This window comes from Miscanthus floridulus, chromosome 16 (assembly GCF_019320115.1).
Source record: "Miscanthus floridulus cultivar M001 chromosome 16, ASM1932011v1, whole genome shotgun sequence".
NCBI lineage: Eukaryota > Viridiplantae > Streptophyta > Magnoliopsida > Poales > Poaceae > Miscanthus > Miscanthus floridulus.
In genome coordinates this window covers 11106165-11129743 of record NC_089595.1, presented here as the reverse complement: position 1 = coordinate 11129743, position 23579 = coordinate 11106165, and the positions used below count along the sequence as shown (strand labels likewise).

Below are 23579 nucleotides of genomic sequence, written 5' to 3'. Positions count from 1 at the left end.
GGAAGATTCTTTCATGTGGCGTTTCTCTAGTGATGGCATCTATTCGGCAAAATTTGCTTATTGCAGCATTCTTTCAGGGGAAAGTTGCCTTCCATCCTTGGGAGAGGATTTGGAAATCTTGGGCACCTGGAAAGTGCCATTTCTTCATGTTGTTGGTTGCTAGAAACAGATGTTGGACTGCTGATCGACTTGCAAGACGCGGCCTTCAGCATCCTACTACTTGCCCCCATTGTGATGAGGATGAGGAAAACATCAACCACCTGTTGGCTGTTGCTGTCATGCGTGTTTTCTCGAGAATTCTGGTTCTCCCTCCTACGAAGGGTTGGTCTATAGCACCTATGTCCACAAATGGAAGATAATTCTTTTGATGACTGGTGTGATAGAATCTCTAGTGGGGCGGTTGATCTTATTCAAAGGGCCTCAATTCCCTTGTTATTTTAGGAGCTTGGACTCTGGAAGCATCGCAATAGGTGTGTTTTTGACGGGGTTTCCCCTAGTGTGGCCCGTGCTGTGTTGCTAGCTATACAGGAATTACATTTTGGGGGGTTTGGCCGAAGCACAAGGTGTTAACTTTATTTTGGCCCTTGTGCGAGAGGAAGGTTGACTGGCCTTGTGTATTTTTTGTGGTCGTGTTCGGTCTATTGCTAAAAAGAGTGCGTCGGTTGTTTTTGATATCTAGGTCTTTTTGTTTTTTTGGTGTGGGTTTATGTGGTTCTTTTGTAAGGGATCTTTCCCTGTGTTTTGTTCTCTTCTTAATATAATGATACGTAGCTCTCCTACGTGTTCGAGAAAAAAAACGGCCATGTTGATTGATCTGTCAAATATCGGATAGAACAGAAAGAAAAAGAAAAAAAGGAAAGGGTGCTAGAAGAGTGGGAGGGATTCTACCCGGGTGACCCGGAATCTCCAAGCTCCTGATGAACACCGTGGATTCAAGGAAGAACAACACAAGGGTGGGATTTTACCTGGGTGTGCCAGAACCACAAACTTAGTTTTTCCGCAACTATGTGGCCTCGCACACATTATATTGCGCTTGTGCGGACTTCAATATTCGCTTAAATCAACGTAGGTGTGGCGAGGCTTCACGTGTGGCAGAATTTTTAGGCAATGCCTGAGTAGAGCCAGGGTGCCAGGCACAGCCTGCAGTCAATACTCAATACCCTCATCCCTGAACCTTGTTTCTCTCTCTCCACCCATTCCACTCCCATCGTCTTCCTCTTCCATCCCTGAGCCTTGCTTTAGTACAAAGTTTTTGTTGTGACTTTTGATTTATGCTTTTCTGTAATTAAATGAAATAATTCATAGCTGCAGTTGTATGGTCCAATTGTGATGAAATTTTTATGGTTGACTAATTATTGTATGATTGAACTGTAGTAAAATTTTCTTACTCATTGGATCATGTATAGCTTAATTATAGATTTATTTATATTTAACAAGCATAAACATCCTCGGCCTCCGATTCTGGCCCACTTTCATCCCCCTTAGCCCACGTCATCGGCCACAAGTGAACAAATTTGGAAAATCTATCATCCGTTGTCCCTCTTCCCTCCTCCTACCTCTGTCATCTTCGACCTCAGGACCACGCTCATCCGTCCCCTGAAACAAGAAACTTCGAATCTCCATTGCCCAATAAGCTTTATCAACTTCTCCACCCTAGGCCATACTTAAAAAACTGCATGACGAGGAAGCGCGTCTTCCGGGCCATACTTTTCAGCACCTCGGACCCTTTTCGGTCACCAGAGGATTGCCAAAAAGCTCTCAAGCGACGCGTCGCATATTTCGTAGGATGGCCGATCCTTTTTCTTTGGCTGCAGCCCCTTTGCAAGCCAAAAAAAAGTAACTTTTCACATCTCTCTCCCTCATTTCCCTCTCTCACCATGCGGGAACTATTGGTGAAGTTGTTTTAGCAAACAATTTTTCTAAACAACTCAACTTCACTGAGAAAGCTGCTCGTGAAACTGAAGTTGAATCAGCTGCACGAAAGGAGGCCTAACCCATATGAGTGCTGGATCGACAATTCGTATATATCAGTCAACAAACATCTCGGCAATACAAATAAAAAAAGAAGCCTTATTAAAAAAGGGGGTGGGTGGGTGTGGGGGGGGGGGGGGGGGGGGGGGGGGGGGGGTGTCATAGGCATGGATTAGTGGGCCAGGGTGATGGCCGTAGAGAAAAGGAAGGCCGACAGCCCATCATCGCCGAATAAGACGACGGAGAATAAGATCTCACTCAGCAGGCCCCGTGGGTGATAGAGACAGAGATTGATTGGGGCCGCATCCCCACTTGCAAACCCTAGATCGGCTTGTTCTAGCTCCGTGGAGGCAGCGGCGGCTATGGCGGTGGAGGCGGCGGCGGCGTGGTATGAAGAGTTGCGAGAGGTCGAGCGCCTCCAGCAGTCGATGCATAAGCAGATAGGGTCCATCTCCAAGAAGTTGATGATGGTCAAGGATTTGTCAGAGGCGGAGGTGGCCAAGCTCAAGGAAGAGCGCACGTTCTTGCAAAAAGAGATTCTGCGGCTCGACCTTGAGATGCCGCCGTGGCCGGATTTCTCAGGCATGACCGAGGCCGAGCGAGCGGCGACGGCGGAGAGGCTGAGGAGAGACGAGCTGAGCTATGCGCTCCGCCTTACGCAAGAGCGCGACCCCAGGGGTCGGGCGATGGAGGCCTTTGCTCGCATCGTCGACTTCGATCCCAAGCAGGGGGGCCGCTACTACACCCGGTACACCCTCGTCGACCTCACCAAATTCGACCTCGATGAAGAGTGTAAGTCGCTTGCCCGCGGCCCTTCCCTTTCTTTCAATTCCATCCTTTTGCATGTTCCGCCACCCATCCGTTGCAGTTCAATCCTAGCTCCCCCTGCAGTCCATATATGACAAATTGATTAATTCTGCAACGATTCTAGGGTTTCTGGCTAGAATCTGAAACGTTTTTGGCTGCCAAACGGTCCCTAGATGACTTATGGAATATGTAACTTGTGCTAGCTGACATGTATTTATTATAATTTATTTATATGTAACAATGTGCTGATTTGATTTGATTCCACATGCTAGAAATTGTTCCTTTTTTCCTTTTTTTTTTGGCCCTATGTGTTTGGGTTTTGGATCAATTGGAGCTAAATTTTCACTCCTGTATGGTTCTCACTTCTGTATATATGGCTGCTGGCTCTGGCTGTGCGGATTGAGCTCCCTCCCTCCCTCCGCATTAATTTGTACCAATCTTCAATTCAATTCCAATTAAGCATGATGATATAGATGCAACTGATGATCTAGTATCTCATTAATTTCCTTTGTATTTCCACATGCATGACAGCACCCATTGGTCCGATGAGATATATCGACTCCCCCTACAAAAAAGAGAGCGACTTTCTCTGGCTGTGTACGGCTGTAAACTTCCTGTCCGTCAAGATAGGCTGTTCGGATGTTGGCTACCCAATCTGTGTCTATGGCACTATCATTGTCAGGGACAGCGTCGATGTGAGATGTGTTTATCACTTCCGCCGCGACAGTGACAATTGCCAACTCATCAATTCTGAGGTACAACCAACCTTCAGCATCTCCTTTTGTACTAGTTTGTGCATTAGCGCCTTGTTTTTCACTCGTATATATAGAGAAAAGATAAAGACTGATACTGACCTGACCTGTAACCAATTCCTATTTTGCATGCTGGACAGTGTAACCAGGACTGTAGGCACCATAATGCTTGCTTTCTAATAAAATCCATACTTTCAGAAAGACACTTATATATGCTTCTTGTTACACTTTTGTCTTTTAGCGCTGTTTTTTTTTTGTAGAAAAAAAGAGAGATACACAAATAGTGATCCTGTATTTACATGTTATAGATCAACTGTTGCATCTATTGCTTCGGATCCCACACCATTGACATTTTCATCAGCTAGCTAGCTAGCTATATACGTACCCAACAGCATAATTACATATATACCGTGGCTGTAATTTTTTTTTCAGCACTATTTATTTGTAGACATAATTAATGTATCACTGACGTATATCCTGTAAATAAACCTTGCCGTAGGCTGAATCATTGATCTTGACGGGGCCGAAACGCGGCCTCACATTGACTGGAGATATCTATGTGGAGACTGATCTGAAGGTGAAGGATGATCTAGTACAGGACAGAGAACTTAGTAAAGGACTCATAAGCATCAGGAGCGCATCAACTGGTCCATCGGTGACGGGATACACGTTGCAGACCAAATCTCTTGCTACCAGGCTCAGTACTGTGGGTGTGACTTATACAGTCGTGGATCGTGCACTGGAGGGAACTATTGCAGTTGAAGTTCTGCAGGGAGGTTTTCATGGCAAAATCACTGCCTACACTGCCAACATGCAGTACAAGCTTGTGCTTTATGATAGCAAAGAGGCTGATGCGATGACTGTTGACGATTGTGGAGTTCTCGAGCTTATGCGACCTGTTGTATCTGTCTATGTGAAGGATTTGCTGATGATTGCTGCCCAGACCAGTGATGGTAAATCTGAGCGCATAGTATTCACTCCAAGGATCAACGCCAGAGATGAACGCCCACTTGCTGTTGGTGCAACCAAGTTGCGGGTGAAGCTTTCTTGGTCAGTAATGAACCCCTGACTGATTTGGGTAATACTCCATTGTTATTATAGCTATATGTCTGTCTCAGTGACGCGGTCGTCACCCTAAGTTACTCTAACTTAGTTGGACCTGATAAGTAATTAGTGTGTCGGACCTGATAAGTAATAGTAGTGTGTGTGACTGTTCTGTATTGTGCCTGGCTTTTTATATTTGGACGCACTTGTATCGCGCTGGGCTGGGCTTGTTATGCTGAATCAGCAGTTATCTAAAATGTGTTGCGCTTTATGCTGAGCCACTCTAAGGTATATATATATTCAACTTTTCTGAATGAAAATGCACGAGATTGTGCCAAATTCTTTTCTATTGGGACCAAGAATTTATTTTCCCCCGAGCTAGCCAGCTAGCCAGGCATGACTCCTTTTGAGACAGGTTGGTAGGTTGTGGCTCATGCATGTATTATGTTAGTTTCAACGAACTAGACAAATGTCTTCAAAGGTCGCATTACGACTAAGGGGTTGTTTGGTTCCACCTTCTAAACTTAGTCGTTGTTTCATCGGATGTTTGGACATATAATTGGAGTATTAAATATAGACTATTTATAAACTAAATGTACAGATAGAGATTGTTTTGCGAGACGAATTTTTTAAGCCTAATTAGTCCATGATTTAATAATGTGGTGCTACCGTAAACATGTGCTAATGACGAATTAATTAGGTTTAATAAATTCGTCTCGCGGATTATCGACGGATTCTGTAATTTATTTTTTTATTAGTATTTGAACATCCTATGCGACACCTCCATGTAACACCACCTAAACTTTAGTCCCTGAGTCAAACATCCCCGGAGTAATAACGCGAGGTGGGTACACATACGCGTTGCACCACAATTTTGTTTTTGTCATTATCTATGCATAAACCTATTCTTCATGTGGTTAGTCAACTATACGGGAAGCGGTTTTCATGTGGTTTTGCCATAACGCGAGGTGGGTACACATGCGCGTTGCACCACAATTTTGTTTTTGTCATTATCTATGCATAAACCCATTCTTCATGTGGTTAGTCAACTATACAGGAAGCGGTTTTCATGTGGTTTTGCCATTGTCCAGGCTATATAGTTTCGGCTCTCCATTCGTTCTGTTCGTTTGGCTTATAAGCCGTACTTTTTTAGTCAACGAACAATATTTTTCTCTCACAACAAATCAGTCAACAGTACTTTCAGCCATACTTTATCAGCCAAGCAAACATGACAATTGGCGGCTATCGCATGTCTTCTTAGCCTACGACGCTCCATAAGCAGCAAGTGCTACTGCAGATCCTTGCAAAATCCTTCGTGTGCATAGAAGTCTCAGCCCTAACACGCCTCTCCATGCCGTCCACAGCCGCAGTCTCCACCGCTACGATAGAAGGTTCGCTGGTTTGTTTCTGAGCTGATAAGTTCGACTGGTGCTGAATTGTTGTGAGAGAAAAATACTGTACCATAGCTGATAAGCTCCTGCTGAAACCAACAAGCGAACAAACTGAATGCTGCATTCGGGCCAAATCCACCAGTGTGGAGAGCATGCTCGATTTGAGGCAATTCCGCTGCCCAGACGACCCCGCCGTCCCCCTCACCCTCCACCTACATGGCAGCGTCACGCCGGAGGCGACGGAGACGCTCCACAACCCCCCTTACATGCCGAGTGTGATTTCACCGTCCATCGGGCAGCGCCAAGGTGGCAGCCCGTTCTCTTACAAGAATCTCTGAATCTTACGAGTGCTGGCGGTGCAGGCAGTGAGGATAGCAGAATTAATGGAGACGAACGCGCGTTGGTTGGCTCTGCCTCTGACCGAATGACAGACAAGACAAGCACTACTTGAGTTGGGCCCAAAACTTACAACTCCGCTCTCGTGACTAACTGGGCCCAAAAACCACTTCTTCCACGCAACACAGTGCGAGGTATACAGACCCATTTGTGATTTCCAGTCGTCATTATCTGTCCTTCATTGGGACGATCCCCAAGCCTCTGCCTTTGAATAATGAGGATTCGAGTGCATTACAAAGACCAATGGACTGATGTCGCAAAACAACAGCTGGAACACCTATCTTTAAGTCAATCCTGTGCGGAGGAAAGTTGTTGTTTTTTTTATTTTGGCAAGAGACGAAAGTTGTTAATGGTGATGGATACATCCACAGTAAGCCAAATTAAAGTCTGTCTGATGGTTGTTCTGTTGAGTTTAAAAAAAAGGAGTACCAGTTGGAGAAAGCATAAATTTATTTACGTTTATTTTTTTTTGAGAAAAGGGTTGGATTAAAGTAAAAGTACTTCTACATCCAGCCCCCAATATGGCAATATGGCACTCTGAAGAAAAGAAAAATTACATCCAAGTCCTCTAGAGGAGCACCCAGTAGCCTTGGCCGTCGTCGACCATTGTTGCCGCAGCTTGGTCCTTCTCCACCTCCCGCAACGAAGAAGAAGATCCAAGATGAAGGTTATGGCCGATTTCCAGATTTTAAAGAGCCCATGAGTAGCACGTAAAAAACGTACTATTGAGTCATTGAACGCACCGGCGTACGGCAAACCGCCGTCTCCTCGTCGTCGCCAGAATCTGACGCCAAAAGCCTCACCGGCCAACTCCAGGCGACGAACAACAAACCCACATTGGGGGATCAGAAAACACCATAGTATACAGTGTACTACCTACCTGCACGTACGTGTTGCCTGGTCACCACCCGTCTTCGGACTCCCGCTAATTTCAAAAGAGGCGCATGCAGTGGCAGCTAAATTAACCTGAGCTTCACTTTTAAAGCCCGCCGCCAACGTGATGCATAGAAATTTAGTATTTTGGTCGTTTAAAAAAAAGTCTGAAATTTAGTATATCCATAGTGCATAGAAATATGTACTCACATACAAAAGTTCGGATGCAAACTCAAACTAGAAAAATTCATACAAAAATGACAAATTTAAGATGCATGTACACTAGAAAACAAAATCCGACGGATTTTGTCTTTTAGTGGCATGTACCTGAAATTTGCCATTTTTCATATGAATTTTTCAACAGTGAGTTTGCGTCTCAACTTTTCAATGTATGGATATGCCAAATTTTAGATTTTTCTAAACGACCAAATTATGTTTTTTGAATTGGTTTCTAAGTTTCCACCTAAGTAATAGTTTCCACCACATATTTTTCCTAAAAAAATGGGGGCCATACGGTACATACCAACCATGCGAGTCTTTTTTTTTTTTTTTGGTGTTTGTGATGTATTTTCAGTACTCAAAAACATTTCCAGCATCACAGTAGGTACGATGATAGCCTTCTGTCGACGATGTGTTTGATTCAGTAATTAAGTGGAACCTTTTTTCCCTCTCTGATTCAATAATTAAGGCTGAACAACCTTTAAACGTAAGGAACCTGCCATGGAGCTCAAATCAAAAGTCTCCTTGCAGCCTCACAGCAAGAAAGGAACTTATTGGACCAGCTGATATACTCAGAGAACTCATCGACACCTTTCCTCATCAGTCGGCATGCATGCATGCTTTCAGGTACATGTGCTGCTGTGAACCAGGGAACTCACTTCCAGTCTGTTCTGAAACACAACGTCCATGGCCCTTTTTTAAACTAACCTGCTTTGCACAATCAAATCCTTGAACGTGTACTTGATAAGATTTTGGGTATTTCTTTCAACATTTACCATGCATCCTTGATGCAGAATGCATGGACTCTTTAAACAGGCCGGAGCGGGACGCCCGGTCACGTCACTGTCAGCACTACACCAGCTGACACTGATCAGGCACCAAGCTCGGCTTCAGCGGAGCCTGACCAAATTCCGACAACAGAAGAGATGGCGCCGGGCGGGCTACAGTCAAGCAGGCCGAAGAGGCCCAGGACCAGTAACCCGCGCTACACCGGGCCAGAATGGATCGCCAAGTAACCCAACACTCGATGGCGTGTGCGCCGCCGCTTTTGAAGACGTGTGTCTTGCTATATAGGCTAGCACCTTCTTGTGGAAGGGGTCATCTATCGTTGTAATGAACAAACCTTTCTATTACTAAGAACTCGTCGTCTGTTCGTACTCAATTGTTGTGCTTCTCCTTCCCCGATCCCAATTACTCTTGCCTTCCTAATCTGTTGCTAACAAAATTGGTATCAGAGCCTACAAATTCCTCAGCCTACCATCTCTATCCACTCGCAATTTCCCTTCCACCCACCCGCAATTCTCCTCGTCGCTTCCATTTTGATCTGGCACCGTAATCCCCGATGGCAGGTTGATCTCTGTTCTTCGCCCTTGCGGTGTCGATCGTGAGGTCCCGTAGGTCCGCGCCGAGGTTGGTGTGATTGACGGATTGCGACGCGGTGATCCACCCTGGAGCCACACCAAATCAACCACGAACACTTTATCCGATTTCGCAAGCAAATGGGCGCCATGGATCCCAACTTCTAGCTCCTGCTCGATGAGATCAAGTCCGTGAAGACCACGGTGAACGGTGTCGAGAGCCGTGTCAGCGCCGTGGAGACTTCTCTGGGCAGCCGGATCTCCGCCATGGACCGTTCCATCTCCGATCAGTTCAGGCGCGTGGAGGATGCCGTCCGAGTGTTCGACGATTGGCAGCCTTCCGTGGATGCGTCCGTGGAGGAACTCCGATCTGAGATCAGCACCCCACGCAAGCAGGAGGGTGCGATCAAGAAGATGCACGAGGAGATGACGACGTTGCGCAAGTCTGTCAGCCGCGTGGTGCTCGAAGCCACACCGACCATGCTCGCTAGCATCCTAGCGCAACCGATGGTGACCGCGGTGACTTCATCCGCTAGACACCCAAATACAGGCCCTGTTGTCGGGCACCGCATCGAAACACATCACTGGGAGTTTGAGTCTCTGACTCCACTCCCGGTCAAGGGTACGCTCGATTTCAAATCCCACCCGCTCCCCAAACCCAGTCCCCGTTTGCGTCGTTCTCTTTCGAGTCCACATATTGCTACTGATGATCATTTATTTGCTGGTGACATCGACGGAGTTCGTGATCGACATACACACTTGGGTCTTCAGTACTCCAGTAGCAAGTTGCCGAAGTTCAATTTTCCTGTGTTCTCTGGGGAGAATCCCAAGCTCTGGATCACTAACTGTGAAGACTACTTCGAGCTCTATTCTGTGGAGCCACACATGTGGATCAAGGCGGCAACTATGAATCTCTCTGGTGCTACTGCGAGATGGGTGCAGTCGCTAGACCATTGTGGATGTCAGTTCAGTTGGGAGCAATTTTGTAAGTTGGTGCTAGATCGCTTTGGGAAAAGCTAGTATGAAGCTCTGATTCGGCGGCTGTTTAGGATTAAGGATGGCAACGGGTCGGGTTCGGATCGGGTGGAGTCTCCGTGCACCCAAAACCAAAACCCGAAATCAAAACCCGAATCCGCCCCGAAAACCGATTCGGGTGGAAATCCATCACCAAAACCAAACCCGCGAATACCCAAAACCCGAACGGATACCCGAAACCCGAATGGATACCCGAAACCCATGGATATATATACACATATTCACATGTATAAACAAGAGGCAACAAATAATAAATATTTTCATGAGTCAACTTTAAATAAATTTAATAATCTAAGTAAACAAATTATTATTAGTATATTATAAAACATGAGTTTTAATTCCAAATGATTTATTTCGGATATCCATTGGATATCCACGGGTGGAAAACCAAACCCGAAACCGAACCCGATTGGTTTCGGGGCCCCAAACCCGAAAACCGTGGGTGAAAAACCATCCCCAAACCCGAACCCGCAGAACCCGAAACCCGCGGATATCCGCCCCAAACCCGATCCGTTGCCATCCTTATTTAGGATTCGCCAGACATCCATAGTCCAGGAGTATAGTGACAAGTTTTCAGAGTTGGTTGATCAGTTGTTGGCCTATGCTCGTAACACAGATCCACTATTCTTCGCTGTGCGGTTTATGGATGGACTTCGTGATGACATCCGTAGTGCCGTTCATATGCAGGGGCCAAATTCTTTTGATGAAGCTTGTGTGCTGGCATTACTGTAGGAAGAATTGCTAGATTCTACTTGGCGCAAAGAAGGCTGGCGTCCTGAAACTTTCACTCCCAACAAGTTTGCAGGCGTCAGAACCAATGTGGCGCAGACAACATTTACCACTGATAAAAATGACAAGACTGACAAAACTGCACCGACGGTTGGAGCTGAACGTCATGGCCGTGGTGTTGAAGATCGACTCAACACTCTTCGTTCATACCGCCATGCCCGTGGTCTTTGTATTCATTGTAGAGAAAAATGGTCCCGAGATCACCGCTGCTCTGAAAACATTCAGGTGCATGTTCTATAAGAGTTTTGGGATATTTGTCACAATGAGGTCAGTTTCGAAGATAGTCAGCTAGAAGAGGAAACAACTGAAGCTCAGGTGCTATTGGCAGTATCTCTAGCAGCTCTGAATGGCAATGCAGCAGCGAGTACCATGCAATTTTTGGGAGCTATTCAAGGGTTACCAGTCAAGATTTTGTTGGACTCGGGCAGCTCTCATACGTTTGTCAGTCTTGCACTGAGCTCTAAACTGATAGGACAAATTCCGCTATCAGTTCCTCTCCGTGTTAAGATTACTGATGGTCAGATTCTTGACTGTGCTGACACTTTTCTACAGCTAGAATGGGAGGTACAGGGGTGCTCTTTTCACATTGATGCTAAGTGTTATCTCTGGCACACTATGACATGGTGGTGGGTATGGACTGGCTGGCTTAGTATAGCCCGACGTAGGTGGATTGGGCGCACAAATGGTTGGTCATTCAATATGAGGGTAGTTTCCGGGCATTGCAAAGTGAGCTCCATATCCTTCCTCCTAGTTCAGTCATCCAGGTGTCGGCTGTGAGTGATGACAGCTCTAGTTCTGTTTCACCCATTCACCCACCAGTTATAACTCAGCTGTTGTAAGAGTTTCAGTTGGTGTTTGAGCCACCATAGGGTTATCCACCAGAGCGTGCTTTTGCACATGATATTCCACTTATACCGGGTGCTGCTCCTGTCAATGTTCGCCCCTATCGTTACCCTCCTGCTGTGAAGGATGAGATTGAGCACCAAATCACTGAAATGCTCAACTCCGGCATTGTGCAACCTAGTCATAGTCCATTCTCCTCTTTTGTACTCCTTGTCAAAAATAAGGATGGGATGTACCGGTTTTGCGTGGATTTTTGACACCTCAACGCCATCACCGTTAAGGCAAAGTACCCAGTACCGATGATCGAGGAACTTTTGGATGAGCTGCATGGAGCATCCTGGTTTTCCAGCTTGGATTTGATAGTCGGATATCATCAAATTTGCCTTAAGCCAGGTGAAGAACCTAAGACAGCGTTTCAAACACATATATGACAGTATGAATTTCGAGTGATGGCGTTCGGATTGACTAGAGCGCCAGCTACGTTCCTGAAGGCCATGAACATCACGTGCATTAGGACCTAGTGAGCTAACAATTAACCCTTGTAAAATGCTTTGAAAATGCTAACACACGTGCACATGAGTTATACACATAGTGGTTAGCAACTTGGAAGCAAGGGTGAGGTGGTTAAAGAGATAGAAAAAGAAAAAAGAGGTCACTAGATGTGACCAGACGCTGGTCACGGAGTGACCGGATGCGTCCAGTCAGTTGACCGAGGCACGAGTAGGCGCGGGTAGTGCTCAGGTAGCAATCGGACTCTGGCTCGCCCAGCGACCGGGCGTGCCTGTGCCAAGTTCCCTCGGTGCGCAACAGTAGCAGAGCAATGACCGAAAGCGGTGTGAGTCCGGTCAGGCGTGACCGGACACGTCCGATCACGTTTTGGCTGTTCTGGGACCTCTCTGTTCATGATTGGATGTGCAAGGGTGCGGCATCCAGCCAGGCGACAGTCGAGTCCAGTCCAACATTAACCGAGCGCACATGAGTTTGTGACCGTTGGAGATGAATGGCTGCCGTTGAATCCGATCACCACGTGAACGACTAAGTTGCACCGGACAGCGCGTCCGATCAATGCCTGATAGCCCAAAGGCTCTTTGAGCCAAGGGGGCTCTATATAAGTGAAGGGGGCGGCTCTAGCTCACTCTCTTGCATATTTTCATCAGTGATACATCCTTGTGAGCTAAATCAAACACCTCCCTCTCATCTCTTGCTTGATTGTTGAAAGTGCATCTAGCCCTTTAGTGGGTTTTGGATGATTGAATGACAACATAATTAATGGTCTAACCCGTTTGATAAGTGTGGACCGGCAATAGGTTATCTCATAGGTACTTAATGAAAGCCAAAATGATGTGTTGTTGTATAAACAATCTAGTTCAAGCACAAGACAACAATGCAAATGGAATTCATGCAAAGGCTTATTTATTGTGTGATTTACATGTACTGTGTGAAAGCAAGCTCGTAAGAATTAATTAATGAGACATGAGGGATTGCATATGGAATGGTCTCATATTTGAAGCTTGCTAAATTGAAATAAAAAATATAACAATACAAATGAATAGATGATTCAACACAAGATATGACTTGATGGCTTGAGATGGTGAAGATAGCAAGGAAAGGCTTCGAGGTACTAAGCAAGGGTGAAGGTCAAGCGACGGCTTGGCGGTTGAAGAACCTAGCTAGGGTGAAGAAGGAAGTACTTGCATTTAGTTGAGATACTAATCAAGCTATGATGGCCATGATAATGTGAAGGATCAAATCACTATTGGAGTGTTTGATGGAAGTGACTTTATACATTTGGGATTATCCAAGAATTTGATGAATGGAATCAAGTCACGTGCTCAAGATGGCTATGCTCAAGTGAAAAAGATCAAAGTTGACATGTTGGCACCCTCACTTGATGAAGATTGGAATACACGGCTTCGGTTGAAAGAGATCAACTCAAAAGGTTTAAATTCGTTATACTTTTAAATTTGAGTTAATAGGAATGCCTTACTATTAAGTGGGATGCATCATGTTGATAGATAATATTTCATAAGTGCTTAAGCCAATCCATGTGAGTTTTGAGTGTTTGAGAGACAAAAGAGCTAACCTATGTTTTGCTGGTCTGGCAATATCGGACGTGTCCGGTATGTGCCTAGCCACGATAAAATTCTTGTTGTTCCCAGGTTGGTTCGTCAGGAGTTCCGACAATGGTCGGGAGTTTCGACGTCTCGCGCTTAATAGACTTAGATGGTTCACTGTCCTGGTCATACCGAACATGTCCGGTATGGACGACCAGAGGCCAACGGCTAGTTTTCAAATGCCTTGAGGATCAGGAGTTTTGGCATGCGTCGGGAGTTCTAACACCTCACAAACTTCAACTCAGTTACTTAGTTTTTGTCACTATAACTTAGTTACCCTTGGGGCAGTGTAAGTCATACCGGACGTGTCTAGTATGCCAACGGCTATAAAACGTCTAGTTTTTCCAAGGGGGCTATAAATACTCCCAAGCCTCCACCTTTGGAGGCTACGGATTCTGCTGATACACATATACGTTTTTGAGCCTTGCCAACTCTCCCAAGCCCTCTCTTAGTGAGTGTGTGATCCAAATTGCCAAATCAATTAGTGGGTTGAGAGAAATTCAAAAAGAGAGCCATCCAACCACTTGAGCACTTGTGCATATTGTCAATCTCGTGATTTGCATTTGTTACTCTTGGACTCTTTGGTCCTAGACGGTTAGGCGTCGCCGGAGAGCACCCGAGAGATTGTGGTGTGCCTCGGAAAGTTTGTAACGGTCGATTCCGCCGCCTCAGAATCAACTAGTGGAAGGAGGAAAAGAAGTTGGAAAAGACTCCGGCTAGAGTGACCTTCGTGGTACCCTCTAGGGCTAACCTTCGCTGGGTCGCCCGCAGCCCCCACAACGGAGAGTAGGACTTGAATGAGTCTGAACTTCGGTAAAACAAATATCGTGTCTCAATTCACATTTCATTTGATATTTGTGTTGCTCCAGCTCTTGTGTAGGTTCTCTGTGTACATTGACATCTCTAGTAGGCATCAGCAGTTTGGCTAGAAGATAGAAATCGAAAGAAGCAAATTTGGGGCTGCTCTGCAGAAATCGTGTATACCGGACACGTCCGGTATTCATACCGGACACGTTCGGTATTTTCTACCTATGCTGAAATTTATTTGATCTCTGTTCTAACTTTATATTGCAGGGTTGTAGCTTCTAGATATATTCTTTATATCTTCTTCACTGTGTGGCTCACTTGTGAGGGGTGGTATTACTCTTAATTTGGAGTTTCCACCTTTTCTAATTGCTTCCGCATTTAAAGGTGTTAATTTTCAGAAACACCTATTCACCCCCCCTCTAGGCAGCATTATAGGTCCTTTCAATTGGTATCAGAGCGAGGTTCTCACCTAAAGCTTTACCGCTGTGAGAAAAGGATGTCGACGCCTATCGAGTTGGAGCCGGTGCTTCTCCAAAATGATGGTTCAAACTTTCTACCTTGGTCAATTCATGTACTCAATGCTTTTAGGGATATTAGTCCTCTTATTGAGCATATTGTGGATGTAAGCATACCTCTTCCTATAGTTGATTGGAGCAACTACAAAAATTTGTCAAAAGAGGAAGAGATATGTGTGCAACTCAATTCTCAAGCTATTAATGTCATTTTGAGTACATTAAGTGTAGATGTTCAAGATGAGGCAATCTTCAATGGACAACCACCATCGAAGAGTGCTCATCTCATTTGGACTAGACTTTTTGATTTATATGGAAAATCCAAATGTGATGATGCACTTAAGATCGAGTTAATGGAAAGTATGTCCATTGTGTCTTCGTGCAGCGAAGAAGCCTCACAAGACCTCAAGAGCGTCGAGCCGAAGCAAGAAGTGCAAGCAGTGCATGACCTGCTGTGTACCTGCACATACCAAACATGTTCGGTATGCCTACCGGATGTGTCTCGTATGGCTGAGGCAGCAGAGCAACAAGCCACTGTTTGCAACGATGCTCAAGCTTGGTGGCGGCTAAGTGATGAGTCAACCTCAGTATCTCGTGATACTTATCACTTGTGTCTCATGGTCAAGAAAAGCAAGAAGAAGAGTAACAAGAAAGATCAAGAAAAGGAGAGAGCACAAGTAGATGATCAAGATGAGAGTGATGTTGAAGTTGAAGACAACTACAACCTTGATGATCTCAACCGCAAAGACAAGTTCATCATCATGAAGATAGTTGAAAAGAATGATGAGCTTGAAGAAGAGATTGAGAAGCAAGAGCAATCACTTCAAAAGCAAGAATTGTTTCTCATCTCCAAGATGGAAGAACTAAAGGCTCTAAGTGAAAGGTATGAAAAATTATCAATTGAGCATGCTTTAGTTACTAACTCCTCTTCTAGTGTTTCACAACTAGAGAAGGAAAACTTAGAGCTCAAGGCAAGGCTAGATGAACTATCAAGCAAGTATAATGTGCTACAAGCAAACTATGTTCATCTAAAGTGCTCTCATGATGAAGTAGTAGAATCAAGCATTATGCTTGAGGTGGCTCATGAGGTTGTGATCACATCGGTAAAATTTTCTCAACCTCTCACACATTCACTCACTAGTACATCATCTCAATTAAATATTTCTTGTACTAATGAATGTGCTCCTCAAGCAAGTCAATCTTCGATTGAGCTAAATCTCATAGAAAACATAGAGCTCAAAGAAGAGGTGAAAAGATTAAATAAAAATGTGATTCGGTTAAAGGGTAAGGAGAAAGCACAACCTTCTCAAGATAACCATAATAACATGGTGAAGAAGCTTGGGAAGGGTTCAAACCTTGCTTCCTCCAAAACCCAACAAAAGAATCACATTTCAAGTAAGGCCAACACAACCAAGAGCAAGAAATATGGAAAAAGGTTATGCTATGGTTGTGGATTATATGGACATGAGTGGGCCATGTGTCCACATAAGAGTTGGGCCGACAAGTGTGAAGTGGCCGAACAAAAGGTCTCAAACAAGTTGGTCAACCAAAAGAAAAGTGACGAACAAAGCGCTTGTCTCATGAGCAAGAAATTGGGGCATCCTACCAAGAAATGCCCAATGTACAAAGAGGCAAGAAAATAAGCCCAAGTTGCAACAAGAAGATGCTATGGATGCAATGAGATGGGCCACAAGGTTGATAGATGTCCATACAAGCAAAACAAGCATAGAGCAAACAAAGGTCGCATATGCTATGCTTGTAGAAGAAAGGGGCATTTAAGCTATGAATGCCTAAATGGTAACACACCTAAGCCGAACACATTCATTTATAATGATATGCTTAGGAAGACCACAAATGGAGTTAGCACTAGCAAGGTGATGTGTTCACCACAAACTATTGCTAAAGCCATTTGGGTGCCTAAACACTTGTTGACTAACCCAAAAGGACCCAACAAGAGTTGGGTACCAAAGTGTGCTTAGGTTAATGATGTAGGTACTTGGTGATGAAATGAAGTCTTCAGGGTGGTTGAGCAAGTAAATTGAAAATATTCTCTTAATCTATCAATCAATTCTCATCATAATCTCCTATATGGTTGACCCAAAGATAATTTAATGAATATATCATTTACTTCATTTTCACCATTGGTAACAAGTACTTAAACCGTTATAGGATAGCCACTTTGTTTGTTTTGTACTCAATGACTCACAAATATGCATTCTTGTGAAAAATTGAAAGTGACTAATTAGTTTTACTTAATAATTATCATGTTTGCCATATGATGCTTTTAATAGCTCTCTAGTAGAGCAATTCATTTGTTGAGATGCAGGTATACAATAAATACTATCGCTAAAACGAAGAATCACAAGCAGCGGGTTATTTGTTTCTATCCTGCACCTATCGGACGTGTCTGGTATTACTATCAGACGTGCCCGGTATGGACAGGGACAGAAAGCAAGTGTTTCTGTTCTGCGTATTCCGGACGTGTCCGGTATACCTACCGGACGTGTCCGGTATTATAGGAACCAGAACACTAATTGGATTGCAACTGAGTCTTTGATCCATATATTTTCATATATCCTTAATTTACTCAGAAGCTTGTGGTTTATAAAATCTTAATGGATTGTGAGCATCTCTTGAACTCAAATTTAAATATGGCAAATTATTTGGTTGTGGTTCAAAATAGAAAATTGACTCCTAAATTCTTAATAGAATGAAGTGCTAGTTGAAAGTCATTTAAATTACTTAAAGCACTTATTCAGGAGGAGCTTAGTTTCTATTTTGTACCTTGTGGACTAACAAATTTATCTAGCATTCTTTGTAGTCCTTTGGATGAAAAATTGATTTCGTATCTAGCATGATTATTTGGCAATTAAGGTCAACATAAAGGTTATCATGCTATGTATCTTCTTAGTGGTATTCTTGTGGGCTCAAGGCAAAGGTATGTTTTTACATACATGCATTGTAAGTGCATCTAAAGCCCTTTATCTGTTAGAATGTGCATTTGTGTGACATAGGAGAGATTTTTTTAAAACCCATAACTAGCATGTGTAGGTGGTGTGAATTTGAAAAACTATTTGAATCTTGGTCTTTGTGACCTAGCCTTGTCATGTGATAATTATAGCTCTCCTTGATTGTTTGATTGGCTAATTACACAAAACATGGCATTCTTAAGTCCACAATCTACTATGTCTCTCAATATCTCTCTCTCTCGAGTAATCAAGATCTATATATGCCAAATATTTGGAAAAGAGAAGTGCTACTCATGGCATTTGGATAAGAAAAGTATTTACACCTTGTTTGGATCAAGGACATACATGTTTTTGGATCAAGAAATGATAGAGAAGGGGATTGGAATTAAGTGAATGAAATTTGGAAAAAAGATCAGCCAGCCCACAAATACCGGACGTGTCTGGTATGCCTACCGGACGTGTCCGGTATGAGCGGGGTTATAAAACAGCCGTTACCCCTTCAGCCAAGTTTGTTTTTCCTCCTTCTAGCCAACCCAACCGCCTCTCCTTGACCTTCATTAGTGATTTTGAGTTTCCATCGTGAAAAGGAAGGGAGGGAGATTGGATCGGAGGAGATTTGCATCAAGATCGAAGGCTCTGGGACTTGGATTTCCAATCGCATCTTCATTCACTCTCTCAAGGTACCCTAATCCCAGACCTCATCCGATCTAAGCGGTTAGGGCATGATTTTGGAATTTCTTCAATAGAGATGCTACATTACCTATCTACAAGCAATGCCCAAAGTTTGGATTGGATTGGTTGAAGATTGAATGAAGGACCCCAGTTAGGGTTGCTGTCCGCTCATACCTAGGACAGCAGAGCAGGTTTTGCTCCCTTGTTTCAATCTTCTCGGTGGTTGATTCATAGGACTAAGTTTATTTGTCTATTGTGTTTTGTGAACCTTGTGACCTAGTTTGGTTGAGGTGATTGCAAAGCATAGGAGGATTATTCTTATTTCTATATTTCAACTAAAATAAGCTATCGATTGGGCATGTATCTAAAATTCCTTGCATATCTTTGGATATAGGACATCAGCCATGAGTGGAAGATAGGAGCCTAGGTCCAAGCATAGGCATGATCCAGCACTAGAAAAACACAAGAAGGCAAGACAAGAAATGCATCCTAGATATAGTCAGCAGGAGCAGGGCAGCAGTAGGGGACTCTCTAGAGCTACTAGGGGTGCTCCATGGTATAAAGAGGGAGACAACGGTTCTTCCTCTGACACAGATATAGAAGAGTATAGAGTGGAGCCCAGTACTAGAAAGAGGAAGAGCACTGATAGAGACTCAGACAGGGGGTTAGATGATGGTGACAGCTATGAGGAGATAGAGGAGGAGCAACAGGCATCTCTAGTACACCACCTAGGTCAGGGCATGGACTATGGCCTTCTTGAAGTTCATGCTCCCATTCTACCCAACTATGTTGTCAGAGTCAACTACAAAGGAAAGGGTATGACTATGAGAGCAAGAGATCAGAGGAGGATTGATCCCAGAGGTTTGCTTAGGATTTAGTATGATCATCGCTTTCACACTATGTTCCATCTAGATTATTACACTAGTGTGATACTTGCTAGGAATCATGTGGTAGCCAAGTCTCAGTGGATAGATTGGAAACATGTCAGAGAGCTACACAAGTCCTCTATTGACTATGCTATTGCCACTTGTCAGCGCACAGGTGTATACACACTCATGGAGTTTGTGCATGATTGGAACTCTGAAGTCATTGCACAGTTTTATGCCACTCTGTTTGTGGAAGAGGAGCCAAGGCGTATGCATTGGATGCTTGAGGACCAATGGTACAGTGTTGACTACGATGCCTTTGTAGCTTCTCTTGGCTTCTTAGAGGAGGACCTTTAGAGAGACAGGATCCACACAGAGAAGGTGTTACCTCCTGAGTAGCTCGCCTACATGTACCCACCAGTAGGTGAGAGAGGAGCAGTGGGGAAGGTTCTAGGTCTTCACCCTACCTACAGATACCTAGACAGGATATTTAGGAAAACCATTGACTGCAAGGGAGGAGATAAGGGCAACATTGCAGATTATTCCAAGAACCTGCTCCACAGGATGGCACCTGATGCACAACCATTCAGTGTTTTTGACTTTATTTGGTCAGAAATCAGTGAGTGTGGGAGAGAGGCCCTCAAGGGCTGTGGATTTGCACCTTACATCATGTTTATGATTGAGAAGGTCATAGGACACACATTTGAGTATGATAAGAAACATAAAGTTATGAAGATAGTAGATGACCTGACAGAGATTGGGGTACCTCTAGCAGGACTAGGAGGAGCAGCAGTAGCACTAGAGGCAGATGCACCTGCAAGTGGTGCAGCAGTAGGACGAGCTTCCCCTCTACCACATGCTCCTTCACGTTCCTCTTCACATCACCGTAGTTCTCATTCTCCTATTTGTAAGATGTTCAGTGCTATCTTTGGGATGTGCAAGGACATACAGACCTATCAGTAGAAGGAGAGGGAGGCTAGGAGGAAGGACACTCGGAGTCTCCTATATGTTTTAGTATGTGCAATTGACATTGAGGTCATTTTGTGGACTCTAATCATAAGCACATATTAAGGGGGAGCCTCTCATAAATCATTGAACCCAAAAGCTTAAAAGTTTATATTCTTTTATAAGCTTTAATCAAGTTGTCATCAATCACCAAAAAGGGAGAGATTGAAAGTGCATCTAGCCCTTTAGTGGGTTTTGGATGATTGAATGACAATGTAATTAATGGTCTAACCTATTTGCTAAGTGTGGACAGGTAATAGGTTATCTCACATGTACTTATTGAAAGCCAAAATGATGTGTTGTTGTATAAACAATGTAGTTCAAGCACAAGACAATAATGCAAATGGAATTCATGTAAAGACTTATTTATTGTGGGATTTCCATGTACTGTGTGAAAACAAGCTTGTAAGAATTAATTAATGAGACATGAGGGATTGCATATGGAATGGTCTCATATTTGAAGCTTGCTAAATTGAAATAAAAATATAACAATACAAATGAATGGATGATTCAACACAAGATGTGACTTGATGGCTTGAGATGGTGAAGATAGCAAGGAAAGGCTTCGATGTACTAAGCAAGGGTGAAGGGCAAGCGATGGCTTGGCGGCTGAAGAACCTAGCTAAGGTGAAGAAGGAAGTACTTGCATTTAGTTGATGTACTATTCAAGCTATGATGGTCATGATAATGTGAAGGATCAAATCACTATTGGAGTGTTTGATGGAAGTGACTTTATACATTTGGGATTATCCAAGAATTTGATGAATGGAATCAAGTCACGTGCTCAAGATGGCTATGCTCAAGTGAAAAAGATCAAAGTTGACATGTTGGCACCCTCACTTGATGAAGATTGAAATACACGGCTTCGGTTGAAAGAGATCAACTCAAAAGGTTTAAATTCGTTATACTTTTAAATTTAAGTTAATAGGAATGCCGTACTATTAAGAGGGATGCATCATGTTGATAGATAATGTTTCATAAGTGCTCAAGCCAACCCATGTGAGTTTTGAGTGTTTGAGAGACAAAAGAGCTAACCTGTGTTTTGCTGGTCGACAATATTGGACGTGTTCGGTATGTGCCCAGCCACGATAAAATTCTTGTTGTTCCTAGGTTGGTTCATCAGGAGTTCCGACAATGGTCGGGAGTTCTGACGTCTCACGCTTAACTGACTTAGATGGTTCACTTTCCTGGTCATACCGGACGTGTCCAGTATGGACGACCATAGGCCAATGGCTAGTTTTCAAATACCTTGAGGATCGGGAGTTCCGACGTGAGTCGGGAGTTCTGGCATGCGTCAGGAGTTCCGACACCTCACAAACTTCAACTCAGTTACTTAGTTTTTGTCACTGTAACTTAGTTACCGTTGGGGCAGTGTAAGTCATACCGGACGTGTCCGGTATGCCAACGGCTATAAAATGGCTAGTTTTTCCAAGGGGGCTATAAATACCCCCAAGCCTCTACCTTTGGAGGTTGCTGATTCTGCTGATACACATACACGTTTTTTAGCCTTGCCAACTCTCCCAAGCCCTCTCTTAGTGAGTGTGTGATCCAAATTGCCAAATCAATTAGTGGGTTGAGAGAAATTCAAAAAGAGAGCCATCCAACTACTTGAGCACTTGTGCATATTGTCAATCTCGTGATTTGCATTTGTTACTCTTGGACTCTTCGGTCCTAGACAGTTACGCGTCGCCGGAGAGCACCCGAGAGATTGTGGTGTGCCTCAGAAAATTTGTAACGGTCGATTCTGCCGCCTCGGAATCAACTAGTAGAAGGAGGAAAAGGAGTTGGAAAAGACTCTGGCTAGAGTGACCTTCGTGGTACCCTCTAGGGCTGACCTTCGCTGGGTCACCCACAGCCCCCTCAATGGAGAGTAGGACTTGAACGAGTCTGAACTTCGGTAAAACAAATATCGTGTCTCAATTCGCATTTCATTTGATATTTGTGTTGCTTTAGCTCCTGTGTAGGTTCTCTGTGTACATTGACATCTCTAGTAGGCACCTGTAGTTTGGCTAGAAGATAGAAATCGAAAGGAGCAAGTTTGGGGCTGCTCTGTAGAAATCGTTTATACCGGACACGTCCGGTATTTCCTACCTATGCTGAAATTTAGTTGATCTCTGTTCTAACTTTGTGTTGTAGGGTTGTAGCTTCTAGATATATTCTTTATACCTTGTTCACTCTGTGGCTACCTTGTGAGGGGTGGTATTACTCTTAATTTGGAGTTTCCATTTTGGAAACTCCCTTTTCTAATTGTCTCCGTATTTAAAGGTGTTAATTTTTAGAAACACATATTCACCCCTCCTCTAGGCGGCATCCTAGGTCCTTTCAATTGTGCATCTAAAGTGAGATTGGGAGTGATCCTAGTTGCATTTGCTTAGAGTTTGAGCATCTAGTGGCACTAGAGATCGTTGAGCAGCGGATTTGCTTGTTACTCTTAGTGATTGCCGTCACCTAGATGGCTTGGAGCTGCAGTGGAGGTCCGGCATGAGTTGGAGATTGTTCGTGGCCGGCTCCAGTGATTTGTGAGGGCCTTGCACCTTCTCTGGCAAAGAGCCACAAGGTAGCCTTAGTGGATTGCTCGTGTCATTAAGCTACCCTCACTTGTGGGTAGGTGCTTGCGGCGCCCTTGTGTAGGGCTAGGCATTGGAAGCCTCTTAGCTTGTGCACCACCAAGTGTGTGGTCGACACAACGGGGACTAGTGTGCCAGCAAGCACGTGAACCTTAGGATAAATCACTTGTCAATCACTTGGTATTCTTGATTGATTTGTCTCGATGGATTTCATTATTTGATTGATATTCATCTCTTGCCGGTGTTGGTAACAATCTCCCTCACTCTCTTGTATTTACTTTGTTTCATTCTTGCAAGTAGAGTAACTAGTTAGCTTGGTTAGATAGTTGTTTTAGGAGTAACTAGTTCTCTAGCTTGTTCACTAGTGTAGAGAGTAGTGACATTGCCTTTGAGTGTGCCATAGATATCATAATTGACTAGAATTGCAAATAGGTGGCTTGCCTAACAAGTAGAGCAAGAGCAAACTTGCTTATCGCTTTTTGTCATACTAATCCTTTGCTCTAGTGATTTTGCAGAATTTTTTATTAGGCTATTGTCAGTGTTTTGAATAAGCACCAGCAAGTAAATTTATATTGATGCGCGTTAGGCC

General features: G+C 44.0%; 1 protein-coding gene across 1 annotated transcript; it reads left to right on the top strand.

The window, feature by feature from the left end:
- The first annotated feature begins 2200 nt into the window (after positions 1-2200).
- On the top strand, positions 2201-4879 carry LOC136513167 (uncharacterized). The gene is made up of 3 exons (XM_066507155.1): positions 2201-2763; positions 3310-3533; positions 4030-4879. The coding sequence occupies exons 1-3, from the start codon at positions 2334-2336 to the stop codon at positions 4597-4599; spliced, it is 1224 nt and encodes a 407-aa protein (XP_066363252.1). The 5' UTR covers positions 2201-2333; the 3' UTR covers positions 4600-4879.
- The last annotated feature ends 18700 nt before the right edge of the window (positions 4880-23579 follow it).

Excerpts from the sequence above, each read along its gene's own strand:
- LOC136513167 (XM_066507155.1), top strand. The coding sequence starts at position 2,334 with ATGGCGGTGGAGGCGGCGGCGGCGTGGTATGAAGAGTTGCGAGAGGTC. Across the intron at positions 2,764-3,309 it reads ATTCGACCTCGATGAAGAGT|CACCCATTGGTCCGATGAGA; the intron begins GTAAGTCGCTTG and ends CATGCATGACAG. Across the intron at positions 3,534-4,029 it reads GCCAACTCATCAATTCTGAG|GCTGAATCATTGATCTTGAC; the intron begins GTACAACCAACC and ends ACCTTGCCGTAG.